This window comes from Xylocopa sonorina, chromosome 10 (genome assembly GCF_050948175.1).
Source record: "Xylocopa sonorina isolate GNS202 chromosome 10, iyXylSono1_principal, whole genome shotgun sequence".
NCBI classification, from domain to species: Eukaryota; Metazoa; Arthropoda; class Insecta; order Hymenoptera; family Apidae; genus Xylocopa; species Xylocopa sonorina.
The window spans coordinates 7,299,480-7,319,602 of NC_135202.1; the positions used below are offsets into that span (position 1 = coordinate 7,299,480).

Here is a 20,123-nt window from a genome sequence, read left to right on the forward strand (position 1 = left end):
TCCCAACTTAATCTTCCGCAAAGTAGTAACTGGTACATTAAATTATTTCATCAGTCTTTATTTCACATAATTACTCTGTCCAATTTCGAACGAGTACTTTCGCTGTACAGTTGTTGCCTGAAAATGTAATTCATGCACCAAATGCTTAGTTTAATTTCAACAAAGTAATATTTATTTAGTTTCATTGATTCGATAAGACGTACAAAGCACACAGTTCACTGTTACAAAATATTATATTATACTTTCAAATTCATTTATTCATAAAGTTAGACCACCTTTTCCTTTAACACTCGGAATATTCTTTCCGCCGAGTTAAAGCAGGGTAATTGAAACACTAAAACGGGCGGTAGATTAAAATCTTACGTACATGTTTTTCTATCGAATCGAAAGAATGTTCTCAAGGAAGTTGTTATCTGATTTACGTCGTCATGCGTAACGTTATTCAGCAGTTTGCTCGTTCTTTTCGCCGTAATAACTCTCGCATCAGATATATCGATACGAAACTTTTCTCTAAAGACTTCCCGCCGTGTTTGCATTTGTCAACTGGACGTCGGCTTCTAAATTGGTCAGTTTCCGTCATGCACGCCGAATCGGAAGCCGGATACGTCGACCAGGGTGAGGGGCGCGGTCCAGATTCGTACTAATTACAAATTCTAACTAATAGCAGCGGCCAATTTAATTTGAAACTTTAAACATGTTCAGCACGCGCAAAGCGACGAAGCGAAACATTTTGTTGACGCGTTTTATAATTAACACATTCGCATCGGGAAACGAGAATTCTCGCTTTTTTTTTTTATATAAACGGCGGTCTCGCTGTTCTCGTTTTGCGGCACGTGTGCACATGAGAATCTCGATGAAATGTATCAATTACAAAAATAATTATTGCATTTTTAATACATGTACGTTGAAATATCGTTCAATCGCTGATTTATATGAAAAGTTTGGGAGAAATAGTCCGATGCGCATCTGTCAAACGAGTGTTCATTTAAACGATTAGCGATTATTTGGTTAGTACTGGAATCTGTACGAGACAAGGGTTCTCAAGTTTTGTTTTATTATTAAGAATCGTAGTACAAAAAAAAAGAAATATTGTGTAATAATAGAACAGCGTTTAGAAGTAGGTTGAATTTATGTCACATCGAATTGGAATTTGGAACAGGCGACAGGAAAGTAATAAGCTTAGAGTCACTGAAACTCATAAATATTTCCAATTGCTAGATTTGTCTACCATTATTATTACAGCATTAACTGCTTACTTTATTGCCAACTTTCTTCGAGAAAAGAAGAGCAAAGTCATTTTGCAAGCACAAAGAAAAATTTATGTATCTTCATTCTATCTTCAATTTGATTAAGAAATTGATCCCGTCATTTATGTTTTACTAGTTTAATAATTAGAGTAGAGATAAAGTAGAGATCAGTCAAAACCAGAAGCTTGTAAATAGTTTTGTGTCAGCATCGCAGTGAGATTCAGTAGGAGAGAAACTAGTAACATATGGAATCGTGCGAGTGAAAACTGGAAGCTCGCCTTGAAAAGAAATATTTTACGTGCAATTTGTAACATAAAAACTTGTGCAATTTTAGTAGTATTTATGTTTCATTTACGTTACATCTTTCGCGTATCAGTCATTTTTACTTGCTTAGAATTCTATCTCTCAGTTCGAAAATTTTATTACAATTTGCATACATTATTTATAATATGTAAAGAGAAAATTTCTTAATCAAACACCAGTCCGTTATACTTTAAATAGTAAAATAGATAAAACGCACTCACAAGGGTTCCATATCACCACTTTCTTCTCTACTGTCAATCTCACATCTCAAGCATCGAGTAAAAGCATCAGTCTCACCAGAAGACCTGCAACCCTTCTTCAACTCCGCTTCGCGTAACATCTACATATGTAAATTTCAATCTGTTCTATGCCCAAATACAAGGTACCTACATACATACTCAAGGCACAGAAGGAACAGAAGAAAAAAAGGAAATGAGGTGTAGCAAGTCGACGTATCCCTGTTTCGAGAACGAAAGAGGAGCCGGGAGAACGTCGTACTTTTTGATTACACATTCACTTGCACCTGAAAAGAACGATAGTAGATGAAAGCTAAGGGAGAAGACTTCATCTCGTCTCCTTTTTTTCATGTCGCCGAGCATCGCGCCGTCGAGGAGACGGGCGGACATGCAAACGAAGAAACTTTCGCAGGTTCGAGGACAGCCAACGGGAGATGGAAATTTGGTAAATTATTAGCGAGCGTAGCGTACATTAACGCGGCGATTCTATCGCAGTGCATCCTGTGAACCCTGTGAGCGAACCCTGTACACAGCCTTTAGCGTCGCGTAGCGTTTCGGCGCGATCGATCGGTTCGAGAGCACGCGGACGTTCACAGAAACGAGCATCGTCGCCGGCGAGCTAAAAGCGCGCCGGATTCCCTCGGGTCCGAACGGGATACACGCTTCTGGGTGAACTAGACTGGACCATCTCGTGGTTTAATTCGAGCGTCGGGTATCGTTGCCTCTCCTGCACGGTCGACGTAGATCAAAGTACTCTTAACGCCTTCGTAAATGGAACGTCGCCACGGCGGTAACGTAGAATCTCAGTGCATGCGATCGACCGTGGTAGAGGATACATTTGCCTGGCGAAATTAGTTTAAATTAGCGTGCGACCAGCAGCGTCCTTAGACCGCTTCGAATCCTCCAAATCCTCGACTCTCGTAGTCGCATAGTTGCTCGCCGATGCGAAACTCGCGATGCTCGTCTCGACGTATCGATCCGTTGCGCCCAAACTATTTAAAACTGTTCCCACGAGGGAGAGGTCGGTTTCTGATTCGAGATAGTAGAGAGGAAATAGCGAGCAAACGTACAGCACAGTAAATACTTGTAGAACAGACGAAGAAAGAGAGGGAGAGAGAGAGAGAGAGAGAGAGAGAGAGAGAGAGAGAGAAAGAGAGTGAAATAGGAGTGAAAGTAAGAGAGAGAAAGGGAAAGAGAGAACGAGAGAGTGAGAGGTTGATAGTTGTAGAGAGGGATTGACTGAGCAAGGGTTGTCTTTCCGGTGTTGCAGGATGCACGCGGTTGGATTGCACTCGGCGCTGGCCATCAAGCGTCAAAGAAAGCGCCGGGACGAGCAGCGTCGTGCCCGTGAGCGTCGTTATAGCGCGCAATCGGGCGAGAGCGGATTGACTTCGCCCAGGGCTTCTACCGGTTCCTTAGACCATCATCCGAGACACCTTAAGAATGGACATACGAATCGCTCGGCCGGCCACGGTATGCTGGACTCGAAGGTGGTCACGTCGGTGGGTATGCTCCACATCGGTGTGGTATTCCTGGTCCTAGGCGCTTTTCTTCTGATGAGCGGTCTGCTACCCGGCGATCTGGCCCAGTGGGGCACCAAGGCTTCCGGTGGCTGGTGGAACGAGTTGGTGGCCATCGGATTGTTCGGTATTTTCATTGGAATCTTCCTAATCGTCCTGAACAAGGTGATCGCGAAGAAAGAGGAACAAGACCTGGAGGAGTACGTGCAAAGGCAGCTGACCAGATCCAAGTCCGGGCACAGGCTCGAGAGGGATGCGGAGACCGGTGGTTTCACCACGAAACACGCCAGAAGGGCGAAACAGATGCAGCAAGCGGCCACCAGCGCCTCCATAGAGACACAGAACGAGAAGGACTCCGAGTCTCCGCCTAGGAGCCCTCCGCCTGCCTACTCGCCACCGCCAACGATGAACGGGGATCACCAAGCGGTTCAATCGGCATTGTACCTCGAACAGATCACCGAAGAAGAGATTATCAGCGACCGCGTGGAAACCTCGACCACCAACAGCCTCAGCCCTGGCTCGCCCAGCGAGACCAGGGAGCTACTGCAGAACCCGCGCTACTCGAAGCAAAACGGGAACCCCCAACAGGCTCATCGTCCATACGTATCCAGAATCTAGGCAACGGGCGCTAGTTCGAAGAGCCCCGTTTTAGCCGAAGCTCGAATCAGCGCGAGGAACTTCATATATATCGGGAACAAATTTGGGTAGACGGTGACGACGACAAAGATGACGACGACAGCGAAGATCTCTTAAAACTCAGCAACGTTGGAACTCTCGACCAGTTCCCTGCGATATCTCATCGATTCGTTTCGGATGAACGAGTTAATACCTTCGAGAACAGCAGAGTTTAGCAAGGGGAAGCGTTTAAGTTGGCGATCTTAGAAACCCGGAAGAGGAAGGAAGATATTTAGGAAGGAAACGGGAGATAGAATCCTGACGAATCTCCTTTCGGTTTAATCACGAATTACGATCAGCTAAAACCGGATTCAAGTCTGTTTTACGAAATTATCGAGATTTCGATGGTTCTGTTCGAGCGAATTTCACTTTCATTCCGGATACGAAGAAATGAATTCGAAGAACCGATTGATCGTCAAGTGATCGCGTGGCTTGATCAGTGGGACCAACGTTTCGTTGCAAATTACATCGATACATCAGTTTTCGTTGATCCACGTAAACGAGAAGCCACAGAATTATCGTGCGCTAAACAGAGCAAGAAAATATGAAAGTAACATGATTCAGATGAATAGAAATCTTAAGCAAGACTCGTTGTCTCTCATACGAATTATCAATCGTTCAACACTCTCGATAATACACGCGGATGCTCGATTATCCACGAAGCGAACGACTAATCGAGGGCTCACTTATCCAACGAAAGGGTAATCCGCGTGATCGCGAACGCAATTTCCCGAGGTATCGGCTGTCTCCTCGAAAGTTTCAGATTCTCGTCGATCGAGTTTCGTCGCGAATTCAACGAGCATTCCTCTTCGCGCCGAACGCAATTCCACCCGGAGCAATTTCCGGCGAGGCGGTCCAGCAGGGGTGGCGGGTCAAACGGGGACAAACGCGCGCCCCTCTTGTGTATCCACGATTCAACTGCGTATTGGCGTTCGCGACGGAAGGGAGGTTCGACAAGATAAAGAAAGAGGACGGAGACGCCGCTCGACGTGGAAGGAAATCAATTTCCTCGACGAATTACGGCGTTAGAGATCGTTACTCGACGGCATTATTGCTGCCTAGCGGCGGAACCCGATCGAGATCTCGATAATTTCAGATCAGACCGAACTGCGGTAACAAAGTTTCTCGCGTTACAGTAACGGAAACAGCGGCGCAAAGACACGCGTGCTATCTTTCGACAATGGCCAGTTTATTGACCCTTCAACAGCGGAGGAACTTCGAATCTATCCAGTGGACGGAAAGATTGTACACACCAACCAGTGCGAAAGCAGTTGCTCGAGTGAAAGCACTGTGTCTCGCGAGTCAAAGTTAGCCAGATTTTTTATGTACCTGTCAAAACGTTCATTGAACATGTACGATTGAAAGGTACAATTATTTAGACAACATAGATTATGTAGAAAAATGTGAACGTGGAATAGAGAAAAGGATTAATTAAAAGAAGGATTAAACACTTGCCTAAGGAGGTAAATCTCCTAATAAGAGAGATTCAGATGTCTTGTACACTTCTCTTCTCGTTGAAGGATCAAAAACGGAACGTTTCGTCGCAATTATGCGAAACTGATTTTTAACACAGCAGCCACTTGTTAATTTGTTTAACGATTCCGTTCGATAATTTCCTCCCTGATTCCTCGGGCACGAGGTGGAAAGGAGAAACCGATTCGAAAGTTAGCACGACGGCCACGAAACGGGGGAAACTTTTCGTCCATTAAAACTTTCGCGTGGGACGACGATTTCTTTAAGGAGAAATCTTTCGAGAACAGCAAAGTTTTCGATTCGCCCGTCGTATCCTCGTTAAGTGCACCGACACGTACGAGCCGCGTGTCGGCGGACGCTGCGAATCGATCGACCTGAACAATTTTTCAACCCCTCTCGCACGGTATTCGCGTGGACGGAGGTAAATAATTTCGAGGATACCCCGGGCAGACGTAGGATCGCGCCATTATCGAGAACACGGCAGGATTTCTGTCCCGCGTGACATCGCCGGAAGCGGATGGTATGTCAAAAGTATGGGGAAAAATTCAATGGAGAGGTATTAAGTCGCCGTTGAACGTGGTGGTTGGGCGCAGGATGAGAAGATAAGATCGCGTAAGAACGACTTCTAAGCGTAGCAGATAAATAAATAAACAAAACCATGCAATCAAGGACCAAGATTTAATTAATTCGAGGGAGAAGGTAAACAATTTTAAAGGGTCTCGAGGCGATGTCGAACGAGGGAATTTAAGCGCGAGGAAGGTGAGAGGAATTTTCCGCGTGGCTGACGTTTCTTCTACCGCGCGATCTCGGATAATTAAATTCATCGATTGATCACCTGTAACCGAAATTCGATTTAATAGACGTGTAAGGATCCTATACAGAGTGTACGAACGTCAGCACGCATACTCATTACTGTTTAATATTACATTCGTACGGCGGGACCGGGATCGGGACCACGCGTCTTTAGGAATCAAGATTCATCGAGACGAACGCTCCCTCGAACGTTCGTTCGCGGATTGGTCCCGATATCAGCCGTCTGGTATCAGTCATTGTACGCACAGAGTCGTTGGTTAGTTCGAACAGCGGGGAAGAAATGCGAGTAACATTTTTTTATTGTTGTTTTACTGACAGAGCGTCGATAAATGAATCGTACGGTTTCTTTGAACCAAGTTCGAAGCTCACTGGGAATTTTCCTACTTCCTGTGGCATGGTATGTCTGTAATTTAATTTGATCGGCTTTTCGTTGACTCTGAAGCACTTTATCTTTTAATATCATATTTACAAATTTTTTTTGTGCTAGATAAGCTCTTTTTATATTGTTTTTTACATCCGTGAATTCTACGAGTTTTATAGTTGGTATTGTTATTGTTATTTTTTTTTAATTTTTATTATTTTACTGATACAACATAAATGTATTTGTATGTAATATCTGTAATTTATAGTTTCATGTTCCGTTAATTTCTCGCTGGGTCATTTGTATTATTTAATGGTTTACTCGAGCGATTTCATTGGTACATTCCAATAATTAATTGGGGACGAGTAACAGCGATCGAACAATCGGCTGTGTTCTCCGATATTTCTTTCATCTCTTAAGTGGTTGGTACATTGCATTCCGATTTGCATTGCTCGCAACAAAATGTTTAATTCAACGTACACACGTAGCAATTATAGCTTCGATTCCACTTTCTGTAAGAAATTTAAGCGTACGTAACTTCTAACCAGGAGAAAATACTTTATCCTAAAAATTGCGTTGATCTTCAGCAATTTTTGAATTCACAAATGTTCCAATCGAACGATTAACAATTCTATGTCCCACTGCATTCCGTAGTCTCTACAGAATCAAGAAATTGGAATACAGGAATGAGTGGAGCATAGAAAAATAAAAATTTCTTTATCGTAGCTACTCGAACGACTTTAGGATACCAAAATATTAGCGAGGAACGATAATTAACAACGTTTCATCGACCTAATCGAGTCTTTCCCTTTCGTTAAACTATTCTCAAATTTAAGAAAAATCACGTGCGTCTAATACTAACAGTTTTCGTATAGTTTTCTTGATACTAAAAATGCTTCGAACACGAGGGGACAGAGTTGAAAATTGACACTGCGGGTCACAAATTCCATTCAGATTCGAACACGTGTGTTATCGCGTCTCATTGACTAGTATCTTCGTAGCCTCGAGGTTAATTACATGTATTACACGTGAATCGTGTGCCGCTTTCTCTCATAAGTGCATTCGATCGGAACTCGAACTACTTGTACACATTCTATTTAACGACACACAATTAGTCGACGCAGTTCGAATCTTTTTCGACGTCCTCCCTCCCCCCCGGTTGATTAATTCCGGGCGTCCAGTGTCCAGTGACTGATAGCGCATTACTTATTAAGATAGTCTGTAACTTTAATATACGCTATATTCCATTTTATAATACCTTGGGTATTTAAATTATTACATATGCTAGCTTTAGACGGCGAGATTCTCGAAAACGACCCGATTCACGTTCTGCTTTCGTTCGCGTGTCACGCCACGATGGCCATCGCGCGAACGAAGGCGACGAGAACGAAGAAGAAGCGGAGGAAAATGAAGAAACGCTGCAGCAGAGGAACGAAAATGATTTCGCTTCCTCGTGCATTTCGTGGGACGCGTTAAAGAACGACGTTTCGCGTGTCTCGTACGGCTGGTCGTTTTCGAGTGTCTTCAAGGAGAAATTGCCACGCTCGGGCGCTACCATTCTGTGATCCAATGAAAAAAATTAATTAATTAAAAAGTCATACCGAGAAAACGTGAATAATGTTCTTTCGAGGAATCTTACTCTGTACATATATTATATTATTATACATCTCTACCTTTTTTAAATTGGGACACCTTGTGTATTTATTAAGGGCGGAACGAATAGAGAAGAAGAATGGAGAGAATGAGGAAAGAGGTATGAAATGGAAGAGAGATGAGAATTAAGCTAAGGGAATCAAAGGAAGGAGGGAGAGAGAGAGAGAAGTGGTGTCCTCACTTTTTGCATTCCGCGCAATTCCAACTTTTTGTATGCTCTTGCGAAGCTGAAAAAGAGAGAGAGAAGAAAATGTGTAAGAGTGAGAATGAGAGAAACAGGGAAAGATGCAGAGAAATGTACGTCGCAAATTGAGTCACGCCAGAGAAATGCGCTCAAGGGAGAAACAAGTGGAAAATGAGAAAATTGAACGCGGCGATTTGGTTCGATTGAATGTTGAGTGAAAGTGCCTTTTGCGATGTGTTTTCGTATTCCGCGTAGCTTTTCAGCGTTGAAGGGAGCCAATTGGTTTCGATTAACGATACCGTATGGTTCCCTCTTGGGACGATCGCGACTAAGTCAAAATTCCATCGATATTATTCAACGGTTAGTTTCTGTCTAATTTTTTGCGACAGCGATAAACGAACTGGTTCTTGTATAAATTATTGTATATTTTTAACGCATAGGATGTTTCATAATGTGTGAAAAATAATTGCGCGATCTTCGAGAAATTAATCAGTTCGATCGTGCTGGTATTATTATTAATTTTCACTTGTGTCATCTAATTTATGATTGCAATTGAAGTTTTTGATATTCTTCCTTTAGAAATTAACGCACCATACAAATGACCATTTATTAACATTTTTTAGTTACATTTAACTGCTGAGTCTGCTTGTAAAACTTCCTATCACTTCTGATACATCTTATGCATATGAAACAATTATAAACCAGTAATTATTGTAGACCTTTCTATCCCGGATCATCGAAGGATTAACGAAACGTCGTATTAAGAAAAGTTGTGTGGTGTAAAATATACTGTTGCATAGAACTTATTAATATAGACAATTTCTACAATTATTTTAAGCAGTTGGAGACTACAATCTATGGAGGAGAGGCCATGAAATGCTTCTCTTAATCTCATTTAAATTTCAAATGAGATAATATCGAAATGAAAGTGAAGAAATCCAATGAAAAGAGCATATGAGAAAATATAGGAATAATTCTATTTAAATACATTAATGTATCCATATAATAGAAGATATATATATATACATCATTCAAATATAATGTTTAGAAAAACACATTCGCAGTGTACTTGCATAATACAAGTTTTATTCAGAAATACTTCCCTTGGAACTCTTTAACTACATTTGAACAACAATAATTACTGGTTAACTTTTTATATTTATATGTATACGTTCGCTACTTCTCGTTGTATTATATATTCTAACATCAGTTAACGTTAAGTTAGAAGCGTCTAGTTTGCGATTTTATTTCAATTCTTCCATTCTTTCAGAACTGAAAGGCTGATATCGCAGATCGACTTTAATTATATAGATACTTCTATACTTTCCTCGCGTTCATTTTAAGCTATCTATCTAATCTCCTTCGAACGCTGAACTTATACTATGTTGCACCGGGTTCTAACGTTTTTTATTGCTGTACATTGTAATTGTGATTCTCAAACGCACGAAAAATCTCCCGTTAGGTATACACATCCCCACTGTATATTCTATATTTGAGGGGGATGGGGTGGTTTGGGGGTTGGGATGCTATCGAAACGCGACGGGTTCCACGGCACGTTAATCTGAGGTATGGAAATATCTTGAAGTAAGTGGTACAATCACATTCGTGCTGTATCTTTACATTTTACGCGCATTTACAGAGTGCGAGGGATAGCTTGAAGCTTTAAAAGACAGTAAGGCATTTAATGTCACGATCCTGAGGGCCCCTTCGAGGAATGACTTAATAAACTTGTAAATCCAGTCAATTTGGGATTATTGTGGATATATAATTATATACTGTTTCCAATTAACAGACATTATTTATACCCCTTGTTGATCAATGCAATTACTAAATTGCTATAATAAATTTCTCGTTATACGATACCTAACCGTCCAATTAAAAGTGTTACTATCCTAACGTGATATTCGTTCGTTTCCATTAGATATTCAAAAATTTTCTAATCACATTCTCCCACTAACTTTTCCACCTAATTAATTACACATAGGTATGTTTCAGATAGAACCATTTAACTACAGTCGAAAACATAGAGTGCCAATAAATGAGCAAATATATCACAGCAGCGATAAGAAAAGCAAATGAAACTTCTCAACTCCAACCAGCTAATTTCGAGTTACTTCGCAAAATCCCCTGTGTGACACTAAAGCCGACACGATATCCTGTTATTTAAAGCGAAAATATTAACTACCCCCAACGCAAACGAATCTGATCGCGTTCCCTGTCCCGCTTCCTGCGAAGAAGAAAAGAGTCGCGAATTAAACCGGTGTTTTCTATTCCTGAACGAAGGGGCCCTCGAACAGGGTGCATGTACATATTCCCTGAAGAATATCGTCGGAACTATCGCGGGCATTCGATCGACCATTCTTCTCGACGATCGCGAGGACCTCGATGCCTCTTGCGAACAGACGCTCGAGTGTTAATTAGCGGACAGACGGGTGTGGGCGACGTGTCGCCTCTAACGCGTCGAGGGTTCACGCGTGTCGTGCTCGCCTCTATCGTTTCGCGATCCGTTCTGGCCTTTCACGCGAACGGTTCCACTCGTGGTCGAGCGAGGTTTCCAGGGGATGAGACGTCGCGTTTCCACCCTGGCGCGCGAGCGAATGGTCCCGCAGGGGTAGTAATAGACCCGCGAAGTTCTTCGTTCACGGCATATCGATTCGAGACTGAAAACGATGAAACAGAAACGGGGACAGGGGGATGTTTTCCTGTGGAGAAAAGACTCGAGACGGGGTGGCGCGAGGGTTACGAAATTCCGCGGTAACGAGGAATTCGTCGATTGCTGAGGGTATATATTGAGCTCTGCGTTTCGTTGTTTTGCTCGTTGGACCCACTTCCGGGGGTTTGGAGAAACGGCGAATGAGAATGGGGATTCGATGGGGTCGAGGGTGCACCGTTCTCATCAAGGAAAGGGCGCAGGGTCCTCGATAAAGCGGGAACACGAGACGATTCTCATTTCTGTGCTGCGAGAACGTGTAACTTTGGTGTTTTTTCATCTCACGTGGGCGTAAGTGAGGCCATGAGAGAGGAGGTCGAGTTTGACTAGCCTAACCCCCTCGGTGCTTCTTCTGATGGTTACGCGAGCATGCGTGCGGACGAGTGTCCGTTTTTTTGAATTAGTTGAATCACTTTTCGCATCGCTGGCAATATTTATTGCATCCCACGATCGTTGAATGACTGTTTATCATTCGTATGTACGCTAACCTGTTTAACTAAAATCTTCTGTCAGGACATTTTTCATTTTCTCAATCGTTCAGGTGTAATTACGTTCCACGTGTTTTCGCATCCTTTTCTGTAAGGGATGAAACCAGTTCTACATAGTTGTTGTATAGATAGACTTACTCATTCCAGGGGGATGGAATTGTCGATTCCAACGGACGTTTCGAATATTAATTAAGATAACTTAAACTAAAGACCGCGCGCTGGTGTGTGTATATGTGTGTGTAATAACTTATATCGTTAATATTAAGACAACGTAAGTTGCATAGGCGCGAATCCCATTAATCGATCATATTGCTATACATGGTGAACCGCAGAGGAATGCAATAAGTATTACCAGTTCTGATTTCACTATAAAGATACGATGGCGTATAAATTGGTCCCATTTTGTCGTCTGCACGCGTCCTCGAGATTGAACACCGAAGGGGTTGATCGTAGAGAAAAGAGAAATTTGCTCCGAATGGAAAGAAATCAGCGGACGAACGATTATCCATTCAAGGCAAGTAATTAAACGTGTAATCTTACTATACGTACAAGTTCTACTAGGATATAAGGTAGACGATAAGGATTGTGGTGTATGTGTCTGAGGGTGGTCGACGATCTTTTATCATTGTTAAAATTATTCTAGCTCTTGCATAACACTATTGCAATACTTATTACTACCGCAACCATATTATAAATAGGAAATAATAAGCTTTCTTATGCCGGTTCTCTATTGTACCACTTGTATACACCTGATGCACGACTTTTCGAGAATAAATCTTTATGAAACGCTCCAGTCTTTGTAACCTGGCTGTTCTTTCTAAGCTTTTATAATCGTATTTAGGATTCGTATGCGTTCACGACAATCAAGTGCGTTCACGTTTGTCAATCCGTCTATTACAGCTCCAAAAATAAATTTCGAGGAAATTATTATGTACAATTCTTTTGGATCGTATTACGTTTTTTACATTTTCATTGTATATCGTCTTTTTTTGTAGGCAAGAGAAAGTGATTCTGGCAAATGAAATTGATGTAACCGTGGAAGGTGAAATTATTGGGGAAGACTTGAAAAGACTGTTAACTTAATGAGTAGGTTTCTTCAATCCAACGTCTGAGTAATTCTTTGAAATCCATTCAAAAAACAATTTGATAAATAATTTTACAGGGTCCCAAATAATTCTTTCCCAGACGTAGCTTTTGAATTAGCGTCGATTTTAGAAACGCAGGCAACGTATCTTTTTTATTATTGTGTTCGAAAGCGATCAATTATAATACGTAGAAACAATGAAATATTAATTCCTTGAAAATATTTTAATTCACACAACTCGATATGTAAATTACAAACTTTCTCGTAGCATTTCCATCGTAGATCTTATTCGAATAATCCGAAACGGAGTTTCTCAAGGAGGTATACACAGTTCAACCGACAAGTACACAGTACAGCGTCCTAGGAAACGAATCTCGCGTGCACATGATCGAACATGACATTTTGCGATCCCACGTCAAGATTTCCCGAGATCGTGCGTTTCGTGATTCCTGAGGAACATCCGAGGGGCTCGAAGTAGCCGTCCTTTCGACTTAAGAGGAAAGTGTAACGGCGTGAAAGACGTCTCGCCGATGAGGAGGTATCTCCAGAATAAAGATTTTATCATTAGAGATGCCTCATCGAGAAGCGTTTGATGAACTTAACAGCTTTCCCAGATCGTTTGTCGGGGGTAGTTTGAAGGCGTGAAAGATTGTTCTCAACGCCGTGGATAGAATTCTTCGAGAAAATTGAAACCGTCAGTGATCGATGCATACTCGAAGAAGCGTTTCCAAAGAACTTTTGCGGAACAATAATTTTTCATCAATTTTGATTGTTCTCGTCTTAATATTCGAATATTCCATTATTTTCTTTCTTTATTATAGCATTTTATCGAGTTATTCTGGAATTGATTAAATTTTTTTATGTTCATTCTTAAAATATTGTACTTCAAATGTACGCTAACTATTGGAGTTAGTAGTTTCCAATTACGCAGTGTTAACGAAAAGTTGAAACATTCATTACTGGACTGACACGTGAATTAATAACTTGTTTCCGTACGAGAAACATTGTCTAATTTATATGGAAATTTCAGTGTCGGGAAATTAATAATTGATCGACTGATAACCTAACACTACAAAAGCTACATTTGATGAACAACCGATTAATTCGTGTGAGAATGACAACATAGAAACTGAGATGTTTAACGTAGTCTTTTTATTGGAGCATCCTTCCGATATTTTTGCCAACTCTTACACATAAATAATGAGCCGTCTAAGTACGGTACGTTAATAAATAATCCGACGACCTCTTTGGCACAATTTTTCAATTTAATTTGCGTTTAATGGAGATAGCTCAGATAGCACTTATCGATCGATTTAAATTATTTTGTAATTCTATCGCAGTTCCAGACTAGAATTTCAAACATTGAGTTAGGCAAGAGTTTAACCATTAGATACTAATTATTTAGCGCTTCATTTTGGTGTCGTCTTATCGAGCCTTAATTGCATACCAAATATTTTATTTAACCAATCGAACGTCGTATAAAAATCGAACGAACCTGTGCTCGTTTAAACTAATAAAAATCCCATTTTCACGAATCGAGTTGTCGATTTAGGATGTATCGATTATTTGCAGAGGCGTAATAATTATTGTAATAATCAGTTTCGTCGATAATCGTCGATGTTCCGTGATTTACTTCGAACCGAAGATTTCGGGTTCAGCGGATCGTTTCTTTAAGGAACAACGGCGATGACGCGAGTAGGACATTTTTATGAAATTTATTTATAAAAGGTTTTCGCACGAGGTTTGCGCGCGATATGGATTTTTCGCCGGTCGAGGGTACTGCGCAATGAGACAAATTCAACGACCTGGATAAAAAGTTGCTTCGTTCACCGACTCGTGCTTTATTACTCCCCGGGCCGAAGCAGACGTGCACGCCTCGTTTCGCCAGACGATATTATGTTCTCGACGAGATATACCCCGAGCAGAATGCTCGCTCTTACACGGAGAATTTGCGATCCGAATTGACCATTTTTCCAACAGTTTTGCGATATCCCGTGATGCTTTATAATATACAGAGCAAAGTTGAAGAAGTGGGAATCTTCGATAGCGCGACTGTCTTTCTAACAGTCGTCAAAATTACCTTGACAGTTAAAGAAATATTTTTTATGTATTTAATGAGGTTTCTGAGGGGGACGAATATTTTTTTTCAACAGCTAGTCAGAATTTTGTTAAACATTTTGGATACGAAAATGGAGATGTTTGTACATCAAAATTCATACAACTCGACGGTGCTCAAAATTGATAACGAAATATTACGTGGGTTTGTATTATCTTAAATAAATTATTGTGATGCATAACAATGGTAATACGTGTAGAAACACGGTACTGATTAATCGATACAGCAATTATGGCGTAATGGAACAACCGACGAAACCGTACCCAAAATACTCAACAAAGAGATTGGTTTACTTAAACGTTTCCAAACTTCTCGTGAAATTTGATAGGAAAATGGATTCAACCTTTCATCGATTCGCATCGAGACGACCTACATATATAACGACATTTTGAAACAAGACCTACAAACAGCGAAGTAAACATTTTCGCCAGAACTTCACGCTTACGTGAATTTTTATAAAATATCTTTTCTCTGTTCGTTACGTCGTCAACGTCCTGCTTTTTCTTTAGCGTTTAACATCAAACCACATTGCCCTGCAGCTGAACATGTCGAAAAGATAATACAATAGGATTTAATTCTTTATATTCCATTCGTTTCGAAGCAGAAGAGCGTATTAATTATTTAAAAATAATTAAATCTGCTCGAGAAGTATCCTTTGGTCCTCTACTTCCTTTTACGAAACGACATGCGATGTTCAAACGAGCTTCGACACCAAGTGCTCGCCATTGTTAAATAAGAACAAAGCCGCTCGTACATCGATTACTTTACACTCGGATAATACCATGCGATGTTGTCTAAACAAACCACTCGAACCTCCACTTGATAACGCCACTGAATTACAGTGAACCTTTTACGAAATGTCGTTTCATACGAAACGTCACGAAATAATTATTGAAAATCCTCAAGAAGAGTAGAACAAAAGTAAAAATCGCTTTCAACGGTCTGGCTGTATCCATTATTTTCTGGCTTACATCATTTTGCCATTAAGTATGCAGGGGTGTCGTTCAACGCTTCGAGTGCGACGACGTTCGCCACACAAAGGTCCCTCGAGCACTTGCTGTTCTTTCCAGAGATCTATTTTAACTGTAAAATTGTGGTAAATTGCTTCTATTCCTATCTGTATCTAGTACAACTCGATCTAAGGTATATTTTCAAGTTTCACGCGTGTTTCTTGCACGATTACGATATTTGAATGGGCGCACCCCAACAGCGAACGATTAGCCGCGTAGCTTCTCATTAGACCTGAAAGCCACTCGTGTTACATCGTATCTTAACCACTCGACGATCGAAAACGGCGGGTTTGGCGAACTTTCGGGCCACTCGAAGCGTTAAAAGCATCGCAGCCCGGTTTTTAACGTCGATCCGCCGCGCAACCCCATGGAACCGGGCTACGCGCGAGCTAGCTGCCCGAGCTAACCGGGCGAAGGGGGTGGATGTAGTGACGTATCGACCGACGGGGTCACCTGGGGTCACCAAAGTTCATAGCGTCTCCTGGTTCACGAACTCGCCGAAACTGCACCCGCCATTCCGTATTGTCGAACAGCCATTCCGTCGAAATAGAGATCCACCCCTTTTCTCTCTTTAAACGCGACGTCCTAAATCCCGTTTTTCGACTACCGACTCGAAGCCTGCTCGTCTTTCTACATCGATCCTCTCTTCGCACAGATTCTCCAGTATTCAAAGAGAAACGAAATTTTAGCATCGTTCGCGGTTAAATGAATTCACTAATAGGGATATCGAAGAATATAAGTATTCTTTTTTTGCAATTAGAAGTTGTGTGTATTAATGAATTATTGTGTATATTAATGAATTAGTATGTGGCTTGCGTAAATGAATGCTGCGTTGTTAATAATGCGCAAGTTAAAAGTGTAGAGTCGTCGGATTATCTGGCGTACCGAAAGTAGATATAAAGTAAATCTCCTCTGTTATCATCACTTATATTCCCCTGGGACACGATATATCATTTTTGCGTATCGCGTATCGAAGATAAACGGTAAAACCTTGTGTAAACCTCGGGAATTAGGGCAAACAACAGATTCATCGGCGTGTATCAGGTACTTTCACTCTTTGAAAAGTGAAGGATAGGCGAGGTTCCAGTATTTCATGCAGGATTTTCTAATAGGACAGGATAGACTTTGTCTGCGATCCGTGTCAACACGGTGTGATTCAACGTGTGCACATCTAATATTTCTAGAAATAATAAGTGAAGGAATCGAGTCGATAAGATTCGAGATAAAATAATTCTCGAAGCGAGAAGAAACGCACAGAAGTAGGTGAAGTATTTTTATTTTTCATTAACCAGGCATATATGATTTTGCGAAAATAGAATTTTTACCATGCGATTGATCTTTTCAAAGATCGATGTAGGATTCGATAAATATTTTATACGTATTTTTGTAATTTTAATAATCCGCGGTGCTATCGATTATCTTCCATGGAGATTCTAAAGCTTTAAAACAAACCAGACCAGCACTAATAAATACAGTCACACAGCATTGAGTTAAATAAAGCTTTCATTTCACCTACTTATTTGATTGAGGTCAAATTGACCTGGTTGTGCTAGTTATATATGCATAGTAAGTATTTCACCCAATCAGTCATGATAAAACTGGAAAAGATAACGAAATTTGCAAAATTAGACAGTAGAGAGTCGTGCAGAACATTTTGTTCACGTCGAAAAGGATCTTATTTATTTACTTTCTATTACTAGATTCCATAAAGTAACATATATTGTTATTAATAATATTAATAAAAAGTGAGGACTGAAATTTTTTAAGTTAAAAATGAATAAAACTGAGAATAATAATAGGGATGATATTTCATAATCTCTATTCCTCCAGTCAAGAATTCACGAGCAAACGGAAAATTCGCTGAAGTAATATTCCTCTACTTTTGCCTCCCCAGCCAAGATAACGGAGGTCTGAAAGTTTAATTTGGCGATTAAATAAGACGAAGTTGCAAAGCCACTTAGAAACGAAACGAAGTAATAGTTCTTCTTATCCTTTAAAGGATTGCACTTTTTACGCAGTGAAATTCTGGATCGTCGAGTACTCGGCACTATTCCTCGTTACAACTGCCACATTGTAATAAATCTTCTGTTTATCTTGTCTTTAATGGACTTCTATGATTAAAAATTAATTTTACCAGACACTTCAGTGGGTGATAAAATTGAGATGTGCCTAAAGATTACAAAAATGCGCTCATGAAATTTAAAAGGAGAAACTTATGAAGTCTCGAAAAAGGATTTGTATATAAGTATAATAGATAGACCATGCAAGGTATTAAACGTTTATAGCCATCGTGCACAATTTTTAGTTCTTCACTAACGTTCTCTGATTGTTTTACAGGATGATCGGTGCGATGCCAGCTGTGGCTGTTCGCCACGAGCGTAAGCGACAGGAAAAAAGGTTGAAACGTCCTAGTCAGCTTTACATAGGGAGTCAATGGATGCCACCGCCTCAAGGTTCACCGCCTACCCCGAGCCCTCATGGCCATAACAGCCACCTGGAGCCTTTACCCGAGCTGTACTTGTGCGGCAAGGTGATTCTTTTCTTTTCATGTAACGTACGTAAGTAGACACGTCGCAGTAACCGGCATCGTTGCTCTAACACGGCTATTTATCGATCTCTGCTGGACATATGCTACGCATCGTGATACATTCCACGATACCACGAACGTTCGCCTTTCTATCTTTTTCTATTTATTCCATACCTCGCGTGTTTGGTCGAGGCTGCTTCGTTTCTAACTTGAGGATTCGTTTTTTGAATAAAACCTATGGTGTATAGTGTTTACGTTTTAAGACACAGTTTTAACGTAGAATAGAGACGGAGAAATGTGTGGTAACTGTCTATTTCCACTTCTGTTCTTGGTACTCGACCCATGTTTGTTCCTTTTATAGGCTGCAAATTTTCATAAATTTCTGTACAATATTCGAAAATTCCTTTAGGTAGAATAATTCACAAGAGAATGAACAACTTACGCTTTCTACTAAAAAGTCCGCGAAACAAAAACTGAATCCTACCTTGAAATAATTTACTGCTCTCCACTTGGAATCACTCGCATCTCCAGAATAATTCGCACCTCCGTGAAGGGTGAGAGATGATTTAACAAGAGCATTGTCCACAGATATCTGGGCTGCACGCGGTGGTGGTATGTCTGTTGTTGGGCGCAGTGGTGCTGGTCGTTGGTCTGGTCCAACTTGCCCCGGGTGCGACGACCACCGACCATAGACTCGCTCTCCTCGTTGCAGGCACCATTCTGCTTCTCCTAGGTGAGCCACATTTTCGTAGCTCGTAAAATCGTAGAACGATGCGGATCTCGCTCGAGGGATGTTCACTAGAGAATAGGTCAACGCATCATGGTTACTCCATACGTTTAGTTTAAGCAGAATCAGAGTAAAATGACCTGGTAACTCGTTCATATCAGAACCATGTTGTATTTTTATGTAATAAAAATTTAAAAAAATAATTAATTAATCAGTTAATCGTAATTCTCGCAAAGCCAGCCAATACTGACGCCCAACAATTTCCAGGTATCATCCTGGCAGGCGTGAGATGCTACGTGTTGCACTGCGTGCCGTTACCAACCGAGTCGCCAGTGGCAACGCCACTTCCGCCGCCGGTCAACGATCAAGCTGGACTTCCTCGCGGCACGCTGGACCTTCTGGTGGGCCATCAGAATCAACCGGAAACAGACGCGTTGATGCACCCGACCGACCATCAGCATCAACACCACCACCACCACCACCATCACCATCACGGCAACCACAAGAAGAAGCGCAGCTCCCAAGGCTCCCACTCCGACGAAGCCTAATGATCGACGTCAGAGAGCCGGCCAATTAACCGGGTTCCAGTTAGTTGACGATGAAAGTACCATCCGCTGAATGAGAGAAAAAGAGAGAAAAAAAAAAAAAAAGAAAAAAAACACCTCCTCAGGCGTCGCAGACCAAATAAGAGAAAGGATGAAAATGAGTAACGAACGGGGGTAAGATAGAGAGGGATGAGCGAAGAGAATGGCTAAGTATAGATTAAAGCTTTGGGGAAAGTAAAATGGGGGACAACCGTTGGAAGCGTTCCGTCTCCGAGGACAGTCTGTACGTGTACATTATACTCGATTCTTTTATCTTTTGTAACTTTCTATATATATATATATACATATATATACATACATATACAGTACATACTATATATATACATAAATATATATATATATATTATTGACATGTAACGCGGAACGTGTACTCAGCTTGGATTGCCGCTGA

At 41.2% G+C, this 20,123-nt stretch overlaps 1 protein-coding gene across 2 annotated transcripts in view; it reads left to right on the plus strand.

Moving 5' to 3' along the window:
* LOC143428340 (uncharacterized) overlaps nt 1-19,836 on the plus strand; it is a 42,297-nt gene extending 22,461 nt beyond the window's left edge. The window contains exons 2-4 of one of the 2 annotated variants that reach the window (XM_076903130.1): nt 18,211-18,403; nt 18,989-19,133; nt 19,395-19,836. In XM_076903130.1, the coding sequence (XP_076759245.1) occupies nt 18,212-18,403; nt 18,989-19,133; nt 19,395-19,675 (618 nt within the window). In that variant the 5' untranslated portion in view covers nt 18,211 and the 3' untranslated portion in view covers nt 19,676-19,836. Of the gene's footprint in view, nt 1-3,056; nt 4,002-18,210; nt 18,404-18,988; nt 19,134-19,394 lie in introns of those variants that run through there. The other variant, XM_076903129.1, reaches the window with a different exon arrangement.
* The last annotated feature ends 287 nt before the right edge of the window (nt 19,837-20,123 follow it).